The sequence below is a fragment of the Danio rerio genome, chromosome 9 (assembly GCF_052040795.2).
Source record: "Danio rerio strain M-AB ecotype USA chromosome 9, GRCz13ab, whole genome shotgun sequence".
Lineage (NCBI taxonomy): Eukaryota > Metazoa > Chordata > Actinopteri > Cypriniformes > Danionidae > Danio > Danio rerio.
Window position 1 is genome coordinate 56,332,501 of NC_141029.1, and position 15,573 is coordinate 56,348,073.

Genomic DNA, 15,573 nt, shown 5'->3' on the forward strand with positions numbered 1-15,573 from the left:
ATAAAAAGCTCAGAAAAGATTTCTCCCAGAAAGCCAAAACTCCCAAGATGCAGCTGAGATGAAAGTGCAGAAATGAATGAAAATAATGTTACCAAATACTCACCCTCATCAAAACATCTTCAGAAACATCTTACAACATTAAAGAGAGTCATGTAACGAGCAAGTCATGTTGATTAATTCAGGTATAATGCTTTACGGCAATTCTGGTGAAAGAGATGCAATATCAACGTGCTTTTCTTCAGATTTTAAACAGATAATCCACCCAAAAATGATCTCTCATCATTATTTATGCACTCTTACGCCTCTCCAAAAAAGAAGATGTTCTGCAGAATGTTGATCACAATGGAAGTCAATGGAAATCAAAGCATAATATCCTCTAAAAGCATACAGGCTTGAAAAAAATATACAATTTATGTGTGAACGGCCCCTTTAAATGACACGAGCATGAGTAAATAATAACAGTTACAATGCTTTACAGCACTTTGGGGGAAATAGATGCATGGAAAAGTGTTTTTCTTCAGGTTCTAAACAGATAATCCACTTAAAAGTGATCTCTCATCATTATTTATGCACTCTCAAGCTTCTCCCAAAAAAAAAAAAAAAGATGTTTTGCAGAATGTTGATTACAATGCAAGTCAATGGAAACCAAACCATAATATCCTCTTAAAGCATACACGCCTGAACACAATGACAATTTTTGTGTGAACAGCCCCTTTAAATGACACACGGGTGAGTAAATAACAACAGAATATGCATTTCCTAATGCAAAACCTAATAAATACAGGTCATTCACATCTCATTTCCTTCATCCTCACAGGTATTTCCTCTGGTTTCAGGTCTACAGTCTAATTTCCTCCTAATAAAGCTGACTTGTGGGCGTAAGACACACAGCGCCTCCTGCTGGAGGATGTTCAGACCCACATCAGTGTGTTTGGATATTACAGATGCTTCATTTCAGTCTTTATATTAATTTAAACCTGTACAAAGTGATTTATAGTCAATGGCAAACCCTGCACCTGATTTCTGAGGACTCTGAACAGCTCTTTGGTGAACTTTAAACCAGTCTCAGGAGCTTTTTCCAGTCTTTCTCGAAGCTGACGTGGACTTCAGATGAATCCAGTCCAGAGCTAAGTGTTATTTCACAGACAGCAGCAAATTTATCTGGACACATAAGATGCAGAAAGAGTCAGTAAACACAATAGACATAGGCCAATATTCAATAATCTCATATATGGTGATAATAGGGCTGGGTGCTAATTATTGTCACTAATATTTATGATTACAATACGCTTTTGGATGTAATGTGCAGCCCTATTTCCAGCACCTGCTCCATGGATGGACATGCGATGATCTGCAGGTCTTCTCCACTGTACTCCTCCTGCAGTAACGCATGCAGCTTCTGAAATGCCTGCTGGATGTTGTTCTGAAACACAGTTTAACATCATCAGGATCTTCTGTTTCCTGCTGCAAGAGCTTTATATTAAGAGCAATTGACCGATTAGCCAAGCCTTAAATTGTCCTCAACCAATCCCACCTTAGTAATCTTTACCATCCATAACATTACAAAACAAACACTTGAGCTGTTATCTTGAGCTCCTTATCTTTGAGCTATTACTTTTATATTTGTTAACGCGAATATAAAAGTAACATGATTGAATACAACTGAAGAGAATTAAAATCTAAAAATAAACAAATTAAAAGGTTTAACAAAAAGATGATTGAAGTAAAAGACAACTTTAAAAACATGTATGAATTATTAATGAATAAATATGAATACTATATTATAATAAATTAATAATAATAAATAAAGTAATATAGTGAACACACATTTAGGTTTATGAAAGTTGTGGAATAGGACCAAAAAAAAAACCCTGGTACTAAAATGCCATCACTGAATTAAATATTAATACGTCTATAAAAAAAAACTATAAACAAAACTAAATATATTGAAGACATTCAAAATATTAATACATAAAAATACTTGAACATTATATAATAAAAATAAAATAAATAATAAAATATTTAGATAAAATACATTCCATAAAATATCAAAATTGATATTAGAGATAAATATATAAAAAATAGAAAAGTAAAAAATATGTTAATAAAATGCAAATTAAATATTACTAATATAAAGGACTGCGAAGAAATACTGGCAAATTAAAAAAAAAATATATATATAATATATATATATATATATATATATATATATATATATATATATATATATATATATATATATATATATATAGAGAGAGAGAGAGAGAGAGAGAGAGAGAGAGAGAGAGAGAGAGAGAGAGAGAGAGAGAGAGAGAGAGATACACACACACACACACACACACACACACACATATATATATATATATATATATAGAGAGAGAGAGAGAGAGAGAGAGAGATAGATACACACACACACACACACACACATATATATATATATATATATATATATATATATATATATATATATATATAAAATCATCAATCATATATATATATATATATATATATATATATATATATATATATATAAAATCAAAATAATAAAAAATAAATCAATCAAAATAAATCAAATATAAAATGAATAAATAAATATAAATAACTTTTATAAAAATAAATAAATAAACGTACATCAAAATTGATTTTACATAAATATAAAAAAATTGAAAAGTAAAAAATATGGAAATAAAAATCAATTCAAAATAATATTAATGGTGAAATAGGACTGAGAAGAAAAAATAAATATAAACAAATAAATAAATAAACATCCAGATTATATTTGATAGAAAATAGAAAACTGAATTGAATAGAAAAAAATAAAAAAGTAAAAAAATTGGATATAAAATGCCATTCAAAATATCAAAAATATTAAAATAGTACTAAGACATAAAATAACAAACAAAACTATATATTAAGAGAAATAAAATGGATAAAAGTAAGCAATCCCATGTCTTAATATATAAGATTTAAAATGAATAGTAAGATTATACACACACACATGTATATATATTTAAATACAAAGTTTAAGCATAAATCTTTTCTATGATCTGAACGACAGTAAGTAAAGCACAGAGTTTACCATAAAGTCAATTGAAAGCTCTGATCCGGCTGATTAATAAATAGCCATTTAATATTAAAGGATTAATAAAGAGATTCTCACCCGGACCGGCTTGAACAGGATGAACTCTGTGTCTTTATTGGCCAGATATAAAGTCATGCTCTGTAATGTGCTGGGAAGCTTGTTCTTCAGGACTCGATATGTGGACATCACCACGTCATTAATCTTGGCTGAAAATAAAGAAAACAGAACAACACAAATGCTTATGTATACAAGTAATAAATAAAATAACAATAATATTAATTCAGACTTCAGTCATATACAGTGCTGCAGAAAATCATTCAGTCTAATCAAACAGTTGATTAATGACAATCATTAGTTAATGGTGTGGTAATTAATGCTCGATTGGTGTCTGACCAGGCTGAGCCCAGGGCTGCTGGGAAAGGTTGTATGTTGGTCCTCCTTGAACCGCCATCGTTTTCAGAGCTCCAACCTGTTAATAATGAACAACTGTTCAGATTTTTAGCACATTTTTACACACAGGTAATGCAAAAATAAAATAAACAAAGAAAAAGAAATTTACTTTTGCAGAACTATCCAGATTTTCAGCACATTTTCACAGTAGTAATGCAAAAACAATTAGCAAAGAATGTAAAATGGGGAGAAAAGTATAAAAAATCAGATGAAAAAATTGAAACGCATTAAAATGCAAAAAAAAAAAATTACAAATACCTAAATGCATGCATACAATATATGTGTCAGTGTGTACACACACACACCTTTATTAATACAATTCAATTTATTAATACAGTTCTAAAAAGTGAAGATGCGCATCTAAAAAAGCACATTAAAGGTGCAGTGGGTGATCTGCCAAAATGCTAAACGCTTAGCATATTATCTTTGGACGGCGGGGAGGGACTGTGATTCAAAGCCACACCCCCTGAAATTGTGAACGCGCGCACCGCATCACAACAGCCGACAGACAACCCACTAGTTCATGTCATTCGCAAGTTAGTTAGTGCCAGCGCCGTGCAGGAATTAAATTTATTACTTAGCCACACTTACATGCTATTTCAGAGCGAATATTCAGAGTAGCGGTAAACAGTATAGGAAGGCTGTCATTGTTCAAAAATGACCCAATGTGAATTTCAAGAGTTCACACTTAGATACTGTTTGACAACTTGTTAGCAAGTTAGCAGGTTTGGCATGCTGTCCCGGGAGAGAACCCTGAGCTCGGAGATAGTTGAGCCCAGGGCTCCCGCCAGGTCCATAAAGCATGTGAGGGGAGTACGAGGTCAGGTGTTCTCGAGAGCTCCCCTCGGCAAAAGAGGAAAGGAGGAGAAGGGGTGGATGGGGAATTTCTTCGGAAAACGAAGGTAAGGTAGTAGATCTTAGCTAGGTTACTTATAGTGAGTTTGGATCAATCCGATTGGCTAGCCAATGAGTGTAGATGAGTGGCCAGCCGCAGTCAATCATATCACGTGCTCCTCTCGAAATTAGTTTGTGAAACTTCATATAAAAGCATCTTCAGCTCAGTCAAGCAGGTTAGGCGGACTAGTTACTGATGTTTTGTTGTTAAACTAAATATAAATCTACATTATAGATGCTGTAAAAGGACTTTATGAAACTGAAAATAATCACATCAATCTTTCACCGGGAGAGATTTCAGTGGCTGAACAACACGTCTGTGCATAGAAGTCATTCATAATACAACACACTCTAACATAAGCTTAGCCTTAGTTTAAAACAGAACAATAACTGTCTTGCAGTAATACTTCAGACATGGTCTCGTCCTTCCTCCAGCGTGCTAAAGTAACTCCAATACTGATTCAGGTTTTTAAAAGTTTCAATTCAGCATTTGATTTCTCCCGGTCTGTCTCGTGACCGCGCGGCCGCTTATACAGACGGGCATGCGCGAATGGTGGATCTGAATGTACATTTGCTGACAGACAGACTGAGCTGCTTATCAGAATTATGAGAGATGTCGGTCCGACTCTATTTAATTGGATGAACATTTTTTAGTTTTATGCTTTACCCAGAATATAAAGATACATATAAACACATTTAGATCATTTACTGTAATCATTACTATTAGACTGTGAAGAGACCTTCAACCAGCACAACAAAACATGCTTCTGAAGACAATCAATCACCTACTGCACCTTTAACACACAAAAAATCAAACTAGTTTTGCCTTGATATAACACTGATAAACAGATTAAGTAAATATAACAACGTACAAGAAACAGAACAATAAAATATGCAAATATATTCAACAATTTAAAACATTTTCTATAATAATATAATACATTTTTATACATAATTTATATACATCTGAATAAGTCTCTCATATATTTTAAGCATAGTTTTGAAGTTTTAGTAATTGGTAATTTGTTTGCGTTTTTAGTTATTATTATGTATTTCAAATACGTTTTTAATACCTTCTGTTTCTTCTAGTCTTCTATAAACAATAATATTGTGTGAGTATTAGTGTAATGGCGAGGCAGTGGCGCAGTAGGTAGTGCTGTCACCTCACAGCAAGAAGGTCGCTGGTTCGAACCTCAGCTCAGTTGGCGTTTCTGTGTGGAGTTAGCATGTTCTCCCTGCCTTCACGTGGGTTTCCTCAGGGTGCTCCGGTTTCCCCCCCAGTCCAAAGACATGCGGTACAGGTGAATTGTGTAGGCTAAATTGACCGTAGTGTATGAGTTTGTGTGTGTGGATGTTTCCCAGAGATGGGTTGTGGTTGGAAGGGCATCCGCTGCGTAAAAACTTGCTGGATAAGTTGGCGGTTCATTCCACCGTGGCAACCCCGAATTAATAAAGGGACTAAGCCGACAAGAAAATGAATGAATGCATTAGTGTAATAGTATTATGTACATTTATAAGGTCATAACTGTAATACTTCAACTCTTTTTTTTACTAATGTTAAGGAGTAAGTGTTTACTGTTCACCGTTCCTCAGTTATATTTACCTATATCTGCACCTGTGTGTTCGTCGTGCAGTAAATATGTGTGGGTTGTCGTTGTGTTGTGAACTGACCCTGCTGAGGAACTGGTCCAGGTTTCCCACAAACATGAGCGTCTGCTGCTGGATGAAGCTCTCACAGCTCAGCTTCAGGTGTCGGTCCACGTCCTTCTTAGAGTCGATGTAGTGCTCCTTAATCTCCGGCGTGCCCTGCACACAAAACACATCTTCATCTGTACCTCTATCCATCCATCCATCCATCGTTGCATCCACCCATCCGTCTTTTTACTATCTATCCATCCATCTATTGTGTTATATAACCACCCACCCATCCATTCATCATTTCATCCATCCATCGTTTTACTATCCATTTATTCATCTACGGTTTTATCCAACCACCCACCCACTTACTTACTTACTTATCCATTTATGATTTCATCCATCCTTTGATGGGTTTATCTATTTATCCACCAATCCATCTAATGTTTTATCCATCCATCGTCTCATACATACATAAACCCACCCACCCGTTGTCCCTCTATCCATCCATGGTTTTACTATCCAGATATCTCTCCATCATCTCATACATACGTCCATAGACCCATTATTCAATCCATCCATTCACCCATAGTTTACTATATGTCCATTCATTCATTCATTCTATCTATCTATCTATCTATCTATCTATCTATCTATCTATCTATCTATCTATCTATCTATGTCTATCTGTCTATCTGTCTGTCTGTCTCTCTCTGTCTATCTATCTATCTATCTATCTATCTATCTATCTATCTATCTATCTATCTATCTATCTATCTATCTATCTATCTATCTATCTATGTCTGTCTGTCTATCTGTCTGTCTGTCTCTCTCTGTCTATCTATCTATCTATCTATCTATCTATCTATCTATCTATCTATCTATCTATCTATCTATCTATGTCTATCTGTCTATCTGTCTGTCTGTCTCTCTCTGTCTATCTATCTGTCTGTCTATCTATCTATCTATCTATCTATCTATCTATCTATCTATCTATCTATCTATCTATCTATCTATCTGTCTGTCTGTCTGTCTGTCTGTCTGTCTGTCTGTCTGTCTGTCTGTCTGTCTGTCTGTCTGTCTGTCTGTCTGTCTGTCTGTCTGTCTGTCTGTCTGTCTATCTATCTATCTATCTATCTATCTATCTATCTATCTATCTATCTATCTATCTATCTATCTGTCTCTCTCCGTCTATCTATCTATCTATCTATCTATCTATCTATCTATCTATCTATCTATCTATCTATCTATCTGTCTGTCTGTCTGTCTGTCTGTCTGTCTGTCTGTCTGTCTGTCTATCTGTCTGTCTATCTATCTATCTATCTATCTATCTATCTATCTATCTATCTATCTATCTATCTATCTGTCTGTCTGTCTGTCTGTCTCTCTCCGTCTATCTATCTATCTATCTATCTATCTATCTATCTATCTATCTATCTATCTATCTATCTATCTATCTATCTATCTATCTATCTATCTATCTATCTATCTATCTGTCTCTCTCTGTCTATCTATCTGTCTGTCTGTCTATCTATCTATCTATCTGTCTATCTATCTATCTGTCTATCTATCTATCTATCTATCTATCTATCTATCTATCTATCTATCTATCTATGTCTATCTGTCTATCTGTCTGTCTGTCTGTCTGTCTCTCTCTGTCTATCTATCTGTCTGTCTATCTATCTATCTATCTATCTATCTATCTATCTATCTATCTATCTATCTATGTCTATCTGTCTATCTGTCTGTCTGTCTCTCTCTGTCTATCTATCTGTCTATCTATCTATCTATCTATCTATCTATCTATCTATCTATCTATCTATCTATCTATCTATCTATCTATCTATGTCTATCTGTCTATCTGTCTGTCTGTCTCTCTCTGTCTATCTATCTGTCTGTCTATCTATCTATCTATCTATCTATCTATCTATCTATCTATCTATCTATCTATCTATCTATCTATCTATCTATCTATCTATCTATCTGTCTGTCTGTCTGTCTCTCTCCGTCTATCTATCTATCTATCTATCTATCTATCTATCTATCTATCTATCTATCTATCTGTCTGTCTGTCTGTCTGTCTGTCTGTCTGTCTGTCTGTCTGTCTGTCTGTCTGTCTGTCTGTCTGTCTGTCTATCTATCTATCTATCTATCTATCTATCTATCTATCTATCTATCTTTTCATTCATCCATAGTTTTACTATCTATCTATCCATTTATTGTTTTATAAAAGCACCCAGCCATTAATTGTTTCACCCATCTATTCATCCTTTTACTCTCCATCCATCGATTTATTGTTTTTCGATCTATCCATCCATCTTTTGTTTTATCCATTCTCATAAATACAGACACCCACTGGTATATCAAACCACCCAATGGTTTTACTATCCATCCATCCATCCATCCATCCATTCATCACTCATCTTTTTTTATCCATTCATCCATCTAAAGCGTTAACCATCCTTCATCCATCCACCTCGTTTATTTATCCATCCATCATCTATCCATCCATCAATCTATCATTTTTTCCATCCACCCATCTTTTAATTCATTCAACCATCTATTAATTGTTTTATTGATCAATCCATCCTTTTACTCTCCATACATCCATCTGCTATTCATCCATTCATTGTTTTTCGCTCCATCCATTCATCTATTGTTTTATTCATCGTCTCATAAATCCACCCAACCACACACCCACTGTTCCATCCATCCATCCATCCATGGTTTTACAATCCATCCATCCATCCATCCATTCATCCATCTTTTTATTTTATTTTATCAATTCAACCATCTATCAATTGTTTAATCGATCAATCCATCTATTTCATTCAAACATCCATCTATCTATCTATCCATCACTTCATCCATCCCTCGTTTTTCTATCTATCTATCCATCCAACCATCCACCTAATCAATGTTTCATCCATCCATCCATCCATCCATCATTTTACTATCTATCCATCCATCTTTTGTTTTATAAAAACCACCCACCCATTCATCATTGTTTCCATCCATCCTTTTACTAACCATCCATTCATCTACGATCCATCAATCCATTGATTTACCATCCATCCATCTAATATTTTATCCATCGTTTCATAAAAACATCCACCCAACCAACCAGCCACCCATGGCTTAACTCTTCTATTCATAATCCATCTTTATCCATCTATCCACCTATTTTTTATCCATTTATCTATCCATCCATCCATGTATTTATTGTTTAATAAATCCATCCTTTCATCCATCCATCCATAGCCTCTTGTACCTCCAGCAGGAACTCCAGGATGGCGTTATGGCTGTTCAGACGGAAGAAATTTGGCACAGCTTTAGGATTGAGAATCTTAAAAGCAGCATCTGAGAAAAACAGAGAGGAAAAACTACTAGTGTTGCTCTGCCATCTAGTGCCACTGCACAGGTACTACACACACACACACCCTCAGTTCATTCATACTATTCAATTCAATTCAGCTTTATTTGTATAGCGCTTTTACAATGTAGATTGTGTCAAAGCAGCTTCACATAAATGGTCATAGTAACTGGAACAGAGTAGTTCAGTTTTTAGAGTTTAAGTTCAGTTCAGTTTAGCTCAGTTCAGTGTGATTTATTATGATTTATTATGATTCAATGAATTATTTACAGGATTTGGAGTATAAGCCGGTGCAGAAAGTTTGGCATCTCCTATTTTCTGTCTAAAGCCTTCTATTTTATCACTTCGAAAGTCATAAAATTGAAATTGAAAAATTCAAAAGTCATCACTAATAATTTGCGGTGGAACAATTTGTTCCAAGGACGACCGATTATTTGCTAATTTAGAGATGGTGTTAAATAAAAATCTAGGATTGTTATGATTATTTTCTATCAGTTTGCGCAGGTGCTCGGTCCTGGCAGATTTTAGAGCCCTCCTATAGCTGGACATACTGTCTTTGTACGCAATTCTTAAGACCTCTAAATAAGTTTTTTTCCATTTACGTTCCAGGGCGCAGGTTGCTGTTTTGAGCGCACGAGTGTGACTATTATACCATGGTGTAGTTTTAATCTCTCTAGCCTTTTTTAATTTGATGGGTGCCACAGTATTTAGTGTGCTAGCAAAGATGGCATCCATACTGCTGGTTACTACATCAAGATCATTTGAGTTTGCGGGTGCATTACGAAATAGAGAGAGATCAGGTAAGTTATTTATAAATTCATCTTTGGTTGACGGAACAATAGCTCTACTAGGGCGGAGTATTGGAGCGGGTTTGCTAATTTCAGGTAAACACAGCTTATATAGTAAGAGGTAGTGATCTGTAATATCATCACTTTGTGGTATAATGTCTACGTCAGTAACCTCGATTCCATAAGACAGAATTAGATCTAATGTATGCTTTTGCGATGGGTTATTAGATACTAGAAATCTGCACGAGACTATTTTGAATCCCGCTCCCGCCCGCTCTAAGCCCGAACCCGACCGCTCCCGCTTATATTCAGCATTTGTTGTCCCGCTGCCCGATCTGCCCCATTTTCTACCCGCCGCGCCCGATCCCGCTAAAGAGCAGGGGGGAGAACAAAATCGAAATCCACCCAGCTATACAGAGTCCAGACAGCCCATAACAAGCTGTCTGTATAAACACACACACAAGCACCAAGCACGCACGCACACAAATACACATACACATATGTACGCACGCACGCACGCACACACGCACGCACGCACGAACAGCAACGAACAAACAAGCTAAACATAGCATCGCGCTGTTTCAGTCACACACATAACGTTACATACGCGTGCTCGGGAGTCGGGAGCAATATAGCTAGACGGCCCGCTCCTGTCCCAAATTAAACCTGTTACCGGCCGCTCCCGCGCTTTATTCGGAAATTTATTCCCGCGCCGCAGAAATCTGGTCGGCTGTCCCACGGGAATGCAGACCTCTAATTAATGCCTCAAAAAAAAAAACGAATTAATTGTTACATAAATTGTAGTTAAATTACTTTTCAAATGACTTTATCCAGAAAGTTTACTTAGTTACTCAAATTAATTTAATTTAATTTGACTAAGACAATAATACAAAAATAATTGATCATTACGTAAATCATTAAAATTAATTGTATTATTCTATATGTATGTGTGTGTGTGTGTGTGTGTGTGTGTGTGTGTATACATTCATATACACACACACTTGACTCAAATGCACCAGTTATTCAGTCAGTATTATAAGAATGCACCCATAACCATTCAAATTTACCCCTAAGCCCTCAGACTCCTGTCCATTAAGTGGACTGGTCTGATCAGCGGTACCTCTGGTTCTCTTGAGATCCAGTGAAATCTCTTTAATGGCGAAGTCTGCGTGAAACGGAGCGATCTGTTCCCTCATGATCAGCAGATGTTTGATGAGGAAGAGCTGCCCGTCGATCTGAGTCTGAAATGAAGAAACAGCTTCACCAAACAGCGCTGTAAAACACTTCTGACCGGTCCTAAAAACTGCTCCAAAATCTGTCCTGTTATTGTTTTTTTTTATTGTTAGTCTAAGGGAGTCAAATGTCTGAGAACTGCTATAAAAAGCAGCCCATTTTGATTTATTTATGCAATTTTCAATTATCAATCCTGTGTATTTATTTAATTTTTAACAGATTTATCTAGGGGTGGCATGGTAGCTTGGTGGTTAGCCCTGGCCTCACAGCAAGAAGGTCACAGGGTCGAGTCCTGGATGGGTCAGTTGGCGTTTCTGTGTGGAGTTTGCATGTTCTCCCCGCGTTGACGTGGGTTTCCTCCGTTTCCAAACACATGCGCTTTAGAGGAACTGAATTTACTAAACTGGCCAAAGTGTGTGTGTGTGTGTGTGTGTGTGTGTGTGTGTGTGGTGAATATGTATGGGGGTTTTCAATCAGCTTGAATTAGATGAATCTAAATCTAAAATTATTATAAATTGGAGTCAGATTAAATTTCGGAGCTGGAAGCAAATTAAAATTAATTTTATCCACTAAAAATATTTCTTTTCACATGTGCTAAAAGGCTTACACGCGTTTAACCTTCACCCATGCTGTTAGTTTTGTCATTGGACTAATAGATGGACCCTTTCAGTTTTAACGGTCAGTGCGGCTCTGGTGTTATTTACCGATGAGACACCGATAAACGGCCATGGTTACAGTCTATAATGCGCGGTTAATGCTCGTGGGTTCTTCTATAACAGTTGTTTGCTTTTTAAGCAACGTTAGCTGAATTATTTTAATCTCTCGAGCTCGCCTCCCTCGCTATATTAATCACGGAAATAACTGCAGCTTTTGTGATTTGAAAACCGCACCTTTAAAATAAATTCATCGTGCAGGCCTAATCTCAAGTAATGCATGATGTGACAGCCACTCTGCTTCGCCAGCTCAAGTGTGCATTATTATTTAGTTCAGGCCCGGCCCTAACCAATTTGGCGCCCTAGGCAAGATTTCAGGTGGCGCCCCGTCACCTCGCAGTAAAATCCACTGCTAGTGTAAAGTCAAAAGAAAGTAAACAGCTTTTTGATCGACTACTACAAGCTGGGAAAACGTCAGATAAACATGCCAATGCTATTAACGTTATTGCTGAATAGATCTAATATTTAAACATTTGATTGAGGAAGGAATGATGAGGGTATTTACATTACTATTACTATTTTCCATAACGTCTATGCCTTTCAATAACATTAGCTGACATTAAAACTAACAGAGAGCACTATAGCTATTTATTGATTAGCAATCTGTCAACGATGGGATGTAAAAAATATGGGACAACAAATAGCTTCAAATGATAGAATACACAGCAAACAATAGAAAATATTGACAATAAAATAAAAGGTTTAGCCTATTAAAATCAACGGCCTATCCAGAAATTAAATAAAGCTATAAAATCTACTTCACTTTTAATTGTATTTGCATATTGATTAAAGTTACTATAGTTATTTAGTGAAGAGCAGCTAGTGAATCTCTCATTGTGTTTTGTTTGATAACAGATGAGTTAATGTGAGAATGCACAGATCTATAATGAAGCATTCGACTACTTTAGTAACTGTTTGTGCTCATTTAAGAGAAAATTAGTTGTGTTTAAAATAAAACACGCAGGACGGAGCAAAAAAACAAAAACAAAGAAAAAATGAGCACTTTTCCGACGGTCCCTTACTGAGAGCACGACTCAGCGCGAGCTCTACCGGCTAAACGCAGATTGCGAGGGCTTAAACGGAGCAGTGCTCGTAATGTCGAGCGAAAAAAAAAGACAGCGGTAAAACATAACCAGCTTTGTCTTTTTGTAGGAAACACACTTTAGATCTTTTTAGGGTAAGAGGTTTTTGAGTTATTGCTGAATAGATCTAATATTTACACATTTGCTTGAGGAAGGAATGATGGGGTAGTTACATTAATATGACTATTTTCCATAACATCTATGCCCTTCCATAACATTAGCTGACGTTAAACTAACAGACAGCACTATGGCTATTTAATGATTAGCAATGTTATGTCATATCTATCAACGTTGGGATGTTAAAATATGGGACAACAGATAGCTTCAAATGATAGAATACACAGCAAACAATAGAAAATATTGACAATTACATAAAAGGTTTAACCTATTAAAATCAATGGCCTATACAGAAATTAAATAAAGCTATAAAATCTATTTAACTTTTAATTGTATTTGCTATTTAGTGAAGAGCAGCAAATGAATCTCTCGTTGTGTTTTGTTTGATAACAGAGGTGTTAATGTAAGAATGTACAGATCTTTAATGAATGAATGAATGAAGCATTCGACTACTTTAGGAACTGTTGTGCTCATTTAAGAGAAAATTAATTGTGTTTAAAATAAAACAAGCAGAATAGAGCAAAAAAAGAAAAAAAAAAGCACTTTTCCGACGGTCCCTTGTGGAGAGCTCCACTCCGCGCGAGCTCAGCTCTCCCGGCTAAACGCATATCCCAGGCTAAACGGAGCAGTGCTCGTAATATCGAGCGAAAAGAAAAAGACAGCTGTGAAACATAACCAGCTTTGTCTTTTTGTAGGAAACACACTTTAGATCTTTTTAGTGTAAGAGGTTTGAGTTATTGTCATCTATCACTGAATGTGTGTCAGGAATATTGAAAACAAAACCAACTTAATTTCTGGCGCCCCCTGGATGTACAGCGCCCTTAGCATTTGCCTATATACTGCCTATGCCACGGGCCGGCCCTGATTTAGTTATATACATATAACTTCACATATGTCTATACATTATTTGCTTTTTATTTTTCTATTCTCACTGTGTTTTTAACTGTATTCTTTATTGTTTCATTGTGCTTTGTTGTTTTTTACTGTTTTGTAAGCGCTTTGGGTCTTAGAATAGCACGTTATAAATAACATTTATTATTATTATTCCTTACACAAATCTCTCTCTTACCTTGTTCTTCTGAATGATGTCTGAAGCGTGGAGCAGAGACTGTATGCAGGCAGACAGAGCTTCCTGAGAGAGACCCTGAAACACTGTCCTCTGCAGGATACACACACAAACAATTAGAGAAACACTGCCCTCTGCAGGATACACACACAAACAATTAGAGAAACACTGCCCTCTGCAGGATACACACACAAACAATTAGAGAAACACTGCCCTCTGCAGGACATACATGGCACAACAACACTTGTTCACTTCTGAACTTGTGAACCGTACCAGAGTCCACCTGGAAGAGGTGGTCTGGGGTACGGTTCATGTGAACTCTAGTCCAGTTCACTTCTGGTATGAATATGTTTGCGGCAGATGGACGCGAGTCGCTTTCTGTATGTCCAAAATTAAAAGATTCAGTAAGAGCAGAATGACCGCGATGTGCAGACATCTTTCATTTTGGCGCTCTGCTTTCGTGACCATCACCTAGCAACAGCCATAAACAAATGTGAACACAACACAACACAGTGTGAACACAAAAACCAACCGAGAAGTTGGAAAGGGGGGACAATCAAACTTGGGTACAGTCCAGGCAATTGAACCAAGTGTGAAAGCACCCTCATACACGCTTCTTACTTAATAAAAAAAAATTATTCCTAAAGTTAGAATTTTTATGTTTTCTGCTAGAAGTTTGCAAATCATTTTTAAGCTTAAGCTTCAAGTTTAAGCCATTTTTAAATTATTACATGTCCAGTTAAAGGATAAAATCCTGTTAAATGTCAATTCTTTTTTTATATATATTTCCCAAGTGAAGTTGTTTTTTTCAACATATATTATTTACTTAGGTTAATTAGGTTAATTAGGCAAGTCATTGGACAACAGTGGCTTGTTTTGTAGACAATCCTAATAATATTAACCTTAAACTGTATTCTTTTTTTCATGAAAAACTGCATAGATTTCAGCTAAACTAAAAGAAATAAAGACCAAACTAAAATACTTTCTTCAGAAGACAAAATAGCAAATGATATCAAATATTATTACATTTGACTTTAAATATAGAGTAGATTATTTATTTAAGTTTCCATTTTTAATACATCAGTAAATTAACTAAACTAAATTAGAAATTATAAATGTCTTAAATTAGACATATTTCCT

General features: G+C 35.7%; 1 protein-coding gene across 1 annotated transcript in view; it reads right to left on the reverse strand.

The window, feature by feature from the left end:
- The window catches only part of cog3 (component of oligomeric golgi complex 3), a 53,631-nt gene that overhangs the window by 114 nt on the left and 37,944 nt on the right, over positions 1 to 15,573 (reverse strand). Inside the window, 8 exon segments of the mRNA NM_001144040.3 lie at positions 1 to 1,161; positions 1,325 to 1,423; positions 3,161 to 3,288; positions 3,476 to 3,551; positions 6,098 to 6,232; positions 9,333 to 9,421; positions 11,343 to 11,463; positions 14,437 to 14,526. The exon segment at positions 1 to 1,161 is cut by the window's left edge and continues 114 nt beyond it. Coding sequence (NP_001137512.2) covers positions 1,135 to 1,161; positions 1,325 to 1,423; positions 3,161 to 3,288; positions 3,476 to 3,551; positions 6,098 to 6,232; positions 9,333 to 9,421; positions 11,343 to 11,463; positions 14,437 to 14,526 — 765 coding nt within the window. The 3' untranslated portion in view covers positions 1 to 1,134.